We start from the raw sequence: 9908 nt of genomic DNA, 5'->3' as shown, positions 1-9908 counted from the left end.
ACACTGAATGTCAGCTCTGGTTTCCAAGTCCTAAAGGATTGTGTTAGTTATCTAATGCCTAACAAATCGCCACAAAACATAGTGGCTTAAGATAACACACACTAATCCTCTCAGAGTTTCTGTGGGTCAGGAATCTGGGCATGACTTAGCCGAATCCTTGGCTTCAAGGTCTCTCCGTCAAGGTGTTGTTTAGGGTATAGTCACCTCAAGGCTCAAAAAGGCAAGGATTTGATTCCAAGTCACACGGTCATTGGTAGGATTCAGTTTCTCACTGGCTCATGGACTAAGAGCTTCAGTTCTTCACTGACTGTTGGCCAGAAGCTGCCCTCAGTTCCTTGTCATCGGAGCCTTTCCAATATGGCAGCTTCCTTCTTCAAAGGGTGCAAGCTATGAGGGCAATAGAGAGAGTGATAGCAAGATAGAAGTCACAACCTTTTGTTATCTAATGATGGGAATGACATCCATTCCCTTTGCCATATTCTATTGTTAGACTCGAGTCACTATGTCCAGCCAACACTCAATATGTCCAGCGCACACTCAAATGGACATGGATCACTGGGGGTCATCTTAGAAATCTGCCAACCTAAATACCAATGGAGGAAAGGGTTGTTTTAAGATTTCAAGGATAATATCAAGACCAGAAGATGAAAGTAGTTCAGGGTAAGAATTGAAGCTAACAAAGGTAGAAATTAGGCGATAGATTGGGGAACTACCTTATAACATTTTTGATGCAGTCTATATGTCTGTCTGTCTCGCTCTCTCCCCTCGCTTATAACATGAAGGTAAAACTAAGGAGATTGTGTATATGAGGCTAAAAGGTACACATGGATTTACTGCACCAAAGAACTGTTTCTTTCCACTGGAAAAGGAAATGGAAAATAATAGTAATGGAGTAGTGGGATAGGGGAGTAGCAAAGATGAACTGAAGATAATCTCTGGCTAGAAGAGATCCAGAGTTCCTCTGGGCAGTAGGCTTTGGGCAGGGACACGCATCAAATAAAAAAAGAAGGAATCAAGGCATGAACCCGGTCTGGAATAGGATGTCTGCAACTAAAGACAGTCAAGATGGAAGAAATAAATTCCAACAAGAAAGAGAAGGCTGGTTCTAGAAAGGTTCTTTGAGGAAACACTACATAGAGCAATGATGTGGGAGAGAGGACAGGAAACATTTTTTTAGCAGCATCCACCACAACAAATTTCATGTAATATATATTTTATAAGAGGAAAAAGATTGTAGGATTTTCCAGAGCATTTCATATGTTAGCATGCTCTGTGAAACCCTAAGATGTGTGTGAGGGAGGGTGGGGATTGAATAGACAGTGCTTCTCATAAGTATTTGTTTTGCGTGGAGATAGCAACATGTTATACACTTTAGGGAATGCTTTTTTATCAAATGCCTGTGGCCTTTTTGGAGAGCAGAAAGGGGGGAATCTGGTTCAGTTATTTCTAGTGAGCCAAGAATGGTAGCCAGTGGTTGAGTAATAAGCAAAATATTTTCATCGAACACCTATGTGTTAACCAGAAATGACCCTGGGATTTCAACATTTGGGCTCCAACAATGGGAAAGATACAGAACTAGAATCAGCACAGAAGTCACCAGATCTTTACCTCTTAGAACCACTTCCAGAAATACCTCCAAATTCCCAAGGCTCTGTCTATTATAATCCTTCTCTCCAGCACTCACGTTCCCCTTCCTTCTACTGCTCGTCTTTCTTGTCAACAAAGAAGGAATCAGGGAGTTCACCTCCTGGGCTTTTCTCTTGGACATTTTTCAGTATTATAGTGTGAGGGCAATAAAGGGAGGTTCATTGAGAGAGGCAAGACAAACATGGTAAGAGCCTTTCAGAAATGTCTTTTTAGTACAGAGAAAGAAAGAAGAAATCAGGAAAAGACTCTCCTGCCAAACCACAAAGAAGACAGTTTATCAAGGAGTGCTAGTTTCTTTAGCATTGGTGGGGAATTGCCAGAGCAGTGGTGGGGATTGACAGAGCAGTGCCCAAAGGATGAGAGACCTTCCTTCCCTCAAGCAACTGGGCTCAGCTGAGGGTTCTGTCTGGTTCCGAAGAGCAAGACAGTTATAAGAAGCCACACCCTTCTGCAGTACACAATGGTGTTTTCTGGCTAATCCTCCAATAATATTACAGTTACTTTCAATGGTTAATGAATAGCTTCTAAGTGCCTGCTTCATTTAATTGTCCAAAGGCCAGTTGGTCCCAGAGCGTATAAAGCCACGTGCTGGCTAATGAGCATTCTCTCTGAGCAAGGGAAGCAGGGAAGTGGCAGGGTCAGGGCTCTGGGTTCCAACGGAGCAGGGATGCGTAACAACACTGGCCTCGTTCTCTGCGTCCTTGCCCTCCTGACAGGCTTCCTGATAATCTGCCTGGGGGCCTTCTACATTTCCTCTGGCTCCATATTCAACTGTCGAGGGAATCTGATCCTGGCCTATTTGCTTCTGCCTCTGGGGTTTGTGATACTGCTGAGTGGAATTTTCTGGACCACCTACCGCCAGGCCAGTGAAAGCAAAGGGATGTTCAGCCATGTGTTCAGACAACACCTTGCTCGTGGGACCCCAGCCCTGGCCACAGTGGACAGGTATGTGCTGAGAAGCTGGAAGACATGAGGGTGAGACAGGGCTGAGATCTGGAAAAGCTGAATGAGCGACTTACATTTCTCACAGGGCTGTATGTCTAGAACTGGAGCTTTTTCATCAGGGAATTACTCTGGGGTTAGTAATAGGAAAAATGGTGGCTGCCTCTGGGGAAAATCATGAAGAAAAGAGAATTTATCTCAGAGAAACAACCGCTACCCTCCCTCACCCCGATTAAAAAAGCCACCTAAGTCAATGTAAGATGCCCAACTCTTAGTGTCTTTCATTGTATTATGGGAGCTGTCATTTGAGGCTGGTGGGGGTGGCCTGGGAAAGCAAATCCCAGACCAAATTCTGCTACACAATAAATGAGCAAGGAGGCATAAAATCAGCCCTGCAGCGTCTTCATGAACTCAGTGAAGTCCCACCTTAGTGTCCTTTTAGGTTATTTGATCATACTTTGCATGAAAGATTCATTTGAGGCAAGGCAATAATATTCCAGAGGTAAGATTCAGTTAACCTTACCATCTCGTACCCATTAGGATGGCTGTTTTCAAAAAAACAGGAAACAACAAGTGTTAGTTAGGATGTGGAGAAATTGGAACCCTTGTGTATTCTTGGTGGGAATGTAAAATGGTGCAGCCAGTGTGGAAACCGATATGGAGGTTCTTCAAAACATTAAACATAGAAATACTATTTGATCCAGCAATTCCACTTCTGAGTGTACAGACAAAAGAACTGAAAGCAGGAACTTGAACAGATATTTGTACACAATATGCATAGCAGCGTTCTTCAAAAGAGCCAAAAAGTAGCAACCCCTATGTCCATCGGTGGATAAAAATGTGTTATAGACATACAATAGAATATTTGTCAGCCTTAAAACGTAAGGGAATTGTCATGCGTGCAACAACATGGATGAACCTTGAAGACATTGTGCTAAGTGAAATAACCCAGACACAAAAAGGTAAATATATACGATTCCACTTGTATGAGGTACCTAGGGTACTCAAATTTCTAGACAGAAAGTAGAACAGTGGTTCCCAGGGGCTGGGGAAGGGGATTGGGGAGTTATGGTTTAATGGATACAGAGTATCAGTTCGAGGTGATGGGAAAATTCTGAAGCGAAATAGTGGTGATGATTGCACGACACTGTGAATGTACTTAATGCCAGTGAACAGTACACTTAAAATGGCTAAAGTGGTAAAGTTTTTGTTATATGTATTTTACCACATTAAAAAAATTTCAGTTAACTTTATAGTTTGTATCAGACAACCCAAAACCTCCTAATTCTTGCCTGAACACAAGACCATTGAGCGATAAAACATCAGGTATCATCCTTGTGGTACAGACGGCAAGACTCCATAAATTCTTTTGCTCTCTTCATCTAAAATATTTTAGCTACTCCATGTATCTTGAATGTACATAATTTTACTCATGACTTGCCTTTTGACATTATTATACTGATAAGCTACTATAATTGTAATAACCAAAACCCATTTCCAATGTTTATTCTATTACTAGCAAAGTCTCTGGATTTGATAATAAAAACAATTAAGATAACTGAAGTGATTATAGGAACTGTTTCCAGAGTGACGATTGTCTTTTTGTATAAATGTTAGACGAGGGCCTCCAGAGTGTGAATTTCTGAGCAGAGTAACGGGTTACCGTTAGGGTGCAGCTTAAATTTGCTGACACACGCGTAACATTACACTGTGTGGAAATGTGTTCAAGTAAATTATGGACAGCGTGACATCCCCAGGTCACTATCTCTTTCTGCCGCATCTAATAGATGCCTCGCCCACTCAGAGTGGCTTGTAAGTCCGTCAATGGAAAGTTACATTTCTCAGAAGCACTGGCATCCAAAATGGGTACCCAGGCTGAGGTATTAAAGCCAATGGGTCTGCAGTGGCAGAATTCAGGTCACTGGGAATGTGAATTGCTCTGGGGGATGGGGATTGGGAGAGGTGGGTGGGATTTGGGAAGCCAGCGGCAGTCGTCCTGGAGCCTCTCAAATAACTCCAGGAAGCAGCTCATCTTTCCATCTTCGATGTCTTTACACATGTGCCCATGACAGAGCTTTGGCTGTTCTGAGTGGAGGCTGAGATGTCTGCTGTACCGTAGGCATCCTTCAGCCATTTGGCTTTGGGCCTGCTCACATTTGGAATGGAATTGTGGCTACAAATGGCAGTCCCGGTTCGGTTGTGGTTCCACACCACAAACACTCCCTGTAGGCACTGGAAGAATTCACTCTATAAATACACAACTTAATCAAGCTCCCCCTCTCTCTTCCTCACCTCCATGCCACCCCCAATCCCATTCATAATGGAGAAGCCAGAAGCATTTAGCAATTAGCAACACTGGGCAAGTTTACCAATGAGGACATCAGCTCTGGCGTGAATGGCTCCTTTAGCCGTTGCCTGACGGCATGGCCAGAGCTGCAACTAAAATCTCCATAAAGTGGTCAGTTGAAAGAGTTTGGGAAATGAGAATACTTAAGTGTTTTGTTTTTGTTTTTTAAACTAGCTGCTGAGACTTGCAAGAGTTATAGGAAACAGAGAATTATCTGCTACAGTTCAGGAGCCTGCGTGGAGCTGGTTTTCATTCATTATTTTGTTGGCTGTGAGGATCTGAAACAGTGAATGCAATTGAGTACATGATATGTGTGAATGGGGATGAGGATATATAAATAATTGGGTACCGAGAAGTCCCACGGTCAAGGCCCCCATGTCCCTTCCCCCTGTTAAGGATCTCGCACTGGAAGCCCCTGGTTCCTATGAGGAAGAGAAAAGGAATAGCTTAGAATAATACACTGGGAAAAGTATGACTACCGAGGCTCACATCCTACGGCCGATAAAGAGAGTTCTGCTGGAAGAGCTGCACATTTTTAAAAAACTGGAGATGCCAGGAAGAAGTACATCTGTTTCCAAATCAGTGTTTCTTAACAGTTTAACTTCACACATTTGGGAGAGGCAGACATATACCTCTTTGGCATTGACAACTTAAATAACACATGTATGTTGATGGCATTTGTCCCCTAGGCCAGATTTTTACCCTCCTGCTTATGAAGAGAGTCTTGATCCTGAAAAGCAAACCTGTCCTGCAGAAGGAGAGTCCATGGATGTGCCTCCACCTCTGTACACAGAGATGGACCTTGAACTTGAGGATGACAGAGGTGCTCACCGAGAAGCCCCACCATCCTACGACGAGTCCGTAGCAGATGGCGGTGGCAGCAGCGTCATCACAGGATGCTGAGAGACAGAGCTGAGAGTGCTGGAGCAGGGGCAGCTCTCCAGCACACGGCACGCCCTCCGGAGATACAGCTGCTAATAATAAACGCAGACGAGGGACTGTGGGAGGAAAAGCCATGTCAGTGGCCCCGAGCAAGGGCTCCCCAGGGGGATGCTTGAGTCTCTAAGAAATCTTTTCAGCTTTATTATATTTTGTGTTTTCACACAAGAGGAAAAGTCGAAAGGCGGGGTGATGGAAAGAGATGCAACCTGATGCTTCAGAGCTTAGATAAGAAACTTTGTCTTGCTGGGCCTCAGTTTCCTCCTCTATCAAGAGGGGAATTTATGCTGGGATCAAAATCTAACAATTACAGGATGCTTTTTATATGGCAGGCTCTGTGCTATGAACTTTCTATGCTTTCTTGTTAGCCCTTATGATAACCTTCAGAGATGGATGCAATGATTATTCCCATTTTACAGATGCATAAACTGAGACTTTGAGAAGTTAAGAAACGTTTCCAATGACATACAGTTATTTTCCAGGATGGTGAAGGAAGGTCCATAGAGGGGCATGGGAGGACATATTTACTGCCAACTTCTGTCCTAGGTTAATCCTGTCTTACTTCTCTCCTCCTAGGGAGCAGTTTGGACTTCTCTCTCCCTTCAGAAAGTAGACCCTCACAGAAGTGGAGCCCCATGGTTGCTGCAATACTTAAAGCCCTTGGAGAGGCAGCAGAAACTCCTTTCATGGCCTAGCTTTTCTCTTAAAATGCAAATAAGCTGTCGGTGTGTTCTGCCCAGGACCTTGGCGCTCACCTCCTAGCATAGCCCTTTCATACTGATGATGAGAGATGGTCCTTAAAGGTAACAGATGGCCCTAGATGAATGGGCACAAGAGGGCCATAGAACAGCTGTGGGAAAGGATGAGGAGCTTTCAAGGAGGAAGAGGGTTGTCAAAATGGGATGGGGCCCCGTGGCTTCCTGTTCCCTGTTACTGTTGAGTGCATAGACGAAGCATGTCCTGAGAAGTAGACAGGAAGCCACATACAAGGAAATCCTGGTCCCTTCACACGAAGCATGAATTAGGGCATCTGTGATTTGAATCCTTGACACCAAGGGCATAACTGGATATTACAGGTCAGTCGTTGTTGTCCAATGAAGGTGATCATTTACTAGCAATGCAGTTCATCTCTTTCTATCCCTCTATTGAGATTTTATCCTGAAATTTTCCCTGGGGTCTGAGCACATGCACTGACCTGAACAAGCTCTATCACTGGACTTTCATCCAGAGTTTGCATTGTAATCGATGGTTTTTCCAACTACTGGTAGTCGTCCGAAACAAATGTTAATTATGGTTTACATAAGATAAAGGTTTTAATCTCTTTACTGCAATAAATTTTGTACTTAAACTTTTCCTTTTTGGCCACTGTTTTGTATCAGAAAAAAAATCAATAGAGGAACATAAATCAAAGTTTCATTCTCTATGTGGAATTAACACAGCATCCAATGAGTTAATCTTTTTGCAAATCCAAACATTACTGAACAAAAACTATTGATTTAGAAAATAAACCAGGTGCTTTTAGAAAAGAAATATGAATAATAGGCATTTATTGTCTTTAAAAAACCATATATACTCTGAAGCAAGCACCAAGAACATGGGTATTACCCAAAACAAATCCTACCTTTGATTTAATTGCTGAAAGTCCCAGCAATTAAAACCCACTGGGCAAGTCGGACAAAAGTGTGCTCCGTGGTTAATAAGAATTCATTGCCACCTGGAGGAGTCACTGAGGGGAAGCAGACATTGGATCCCCTCTTCCCCCTTACATTAAGGATAAAATTAATAGTGATGGATTGAGAACCATGATTCTGTGAATGGTAGAGAGGGCATTCAGACTGTGAGAAAGTGGACAAGAGGCAAATCTCCAGACAAAGTGTCTGCTCGTTCCCAATTCTCAATGTGAACGGTACGCTCACATGTCAACGGGGAAGGGAAATGCTCAGAGGTGATGGCTCTTCAGTATTTTAATCTTATAACGTCCCTCTGAACAGCAAGTTCAGGAACTCACCCTCACCCCCCCAGAAGATGAGCAGGACAAAGTCCGTTATGGAATAGTTTATGCTGCATCTTTTGCATGTCTGAGATGTAGTGTGTGTATTTTTAATCCCTCCACTCAAAAACTTACAAGTAGTTTTACTGACAATCCTATCCATCTTTCAATATTCTAGTTAAATACATAGTCTTTTGTGAGGTATCTCCACAGCTCACGTATATTGCAGGGCAAATATAGGTGCTATGAGACATGGAAACATAGTAAAGGTATGGGTTTATAATGCATATCTTCACCATATTCTATAATGTTCCATGGCAACTTAGGCTGATTCACATACCAAGTGGGCTGTCAACTGTATGAGCCGTTTCCACTGATAAGGACTCCAGCTGGTTGGAGAGGAGCAGGCATTCTGCTAAGCTCTGACACCTCGGATAATCTCTTGCTGTTTGCAATTGTTGAAGGGCCAAAGACTGGTTTACTGGCGGTTACATCATCTCCCAAGTCATGCGATTTCTCAGACCCTTCTCCACTCAGGAATGGACATCTCCTCAATGCAGATGTCTGGGATATCGGTGTCCACGTGTTTCGAGAGGACCCACTAAAGGATCAAGCAGGACATTGGAGTCATCTGCCTGTTCCCCCAGGTGCTTTGTAAATTCCCCACACCTGCCACGGCTGACGGATATTACTGCCAAAGTAAATGCCATGCCATCCACTGACGCACAGCTGGCCAATGAGAAGTCACCACACCATTATCCCTGTCATTGCCTGTATTATCTGCAGAGAATACTGGCTCAGTGCAGCCAGCTGTCAGCCCAATGTGCGACCATGGGACTGGTCATCTGAGGCTTCCTGTGCAGAAAGCGCTTCATGTCATGTCCAAGCCCTTCAGCCTGCACTGTCATGCAACACTATTTGGATGTAGGCTGCACTTTGGATCAATGAGATTTGATACATGGTCTCATTTTAATAATGGCCGCCTACCCATTTTTCAGGTTAGCTAATAAACTCAAGAATTAGGGATGAGGCAAAACAATTTTTTGTGCTAGGGGACTGGCTGACACCTGGCAGGATATCTAGCATCCTTGGTACCCTCCCACTAAATGCCCCCCGACACATCAACACACACATTTCCAAACATCCCCCGTGGTAGCGGCACTGCCCTGGTTGGGAACCACTGTGTCGTGTGTCGTGTATACTGTTGCTTGTCATCGTTCTGGAGGCACATGGTGTTGTGGGTGAACCCCTCACTAGTAGCCGATCACGAGAATGGGCCTGACAGTTGCCACACACTACGCATGGTCTCTTATATGATTGTCTCCCATGCTCCCCACAAATTTCTTGGGCTTCTCCAGAAAGATAAACTGGTGGCTAGAGCTCCATATTCATAACATAAAGAATATTATGTACAGAAGAGTGACTTCCTGTCTTTCACCTCCCTGAGGATAAGGTAAGAGGATACGTACGTATAGCTGAGCAAGAGAAGCTCAGAGTCTATGTAAAGCAGAAATGATACCCTGGCAATGTGCATCTGAGCAGGTTCCAGAGAGAGGCTGTATCTTAGAGCCACTGTGGGACCTTCCCTTTGGCAACCTAGCTGAGAGAAAGCTCTGTAAAAATAGGTGGCTATGCAGCTGCTTCTTTCCATTGTGGGCTCAAGCATTTGCTCTGCCTGATATTTATAACGCTGTGTCTGCTTCAACCCCACTCATCCAAGCCAACTTCTCACTAGATAGACCCAAAGCAAGCCTCCTCTCCAGCCGTCTTACCTCTCCATTCGTCGTCTTTGTTCTTGCTACGTTCACCCCAGGTGAAATTATATAAATGGTTACGAGTCCCAGGCAACTCTCCTCTGGGAAATCCCTCAAGCGCCTAGTGATCCGCCATCTCTGAGTCCGTCTATATGTTCCCACAGTACGTATGCTGTGGGTTGCTACTGTAACACTCGTGTCCACCTGGTTCTTTGTGTATGTTTGTCATAGCCGCCTTGTCCCAGATTACAAACTCAGAGGAGCAGCAATGTTTTATACATCTCCCTGC

The 9908-nt window shown here is 44.0% G+C and overlaps 1 protein-coding gene across 1 annotated transcript; it reads left to right on the top strand.

The window, feature by feature from the left end:
• The first annotated feature begins 1709 nt into the window (after window positions 1-1709).
• On the top strand, window positions 1710-5852 carry TMEM252 (transmembrane protein 252). Its single transcript, XM_033122015.1, is given in 3 exon segments — window positions 1710-2592; window positions 5626-5806; window positions 5808-5852. Coding segments are annotated over 3 exon segments (576 nt in total). The 5' UTR covers window positions 1710-2242.
• The last annotated feature ends 4056 nt before the right edge of the window (window positions 5853-9908 follow it).

This window comes from Rhinolophus ferrumequinum, chromosome 12, assembly GCF_004115265.2.
Source record: "Rhinolophus ferrumequinum isolate MPI-CBG mRhiFer1 chromosome 12, mRhiFer1_v1.p, whole genome shotgun sequence".
NCBI classification, from domain to species: Eukaryota; Metazoa; Chordata; class Mammalia; order Chiroptera; family Rhinolophidae; genus Rhinolophus; species Rhinolophus ferrumequinum.
Note: the sequence above shows the minus strand (reverse complement) of the source record. Positions and strands in the feature narration are given on the sequence as shown.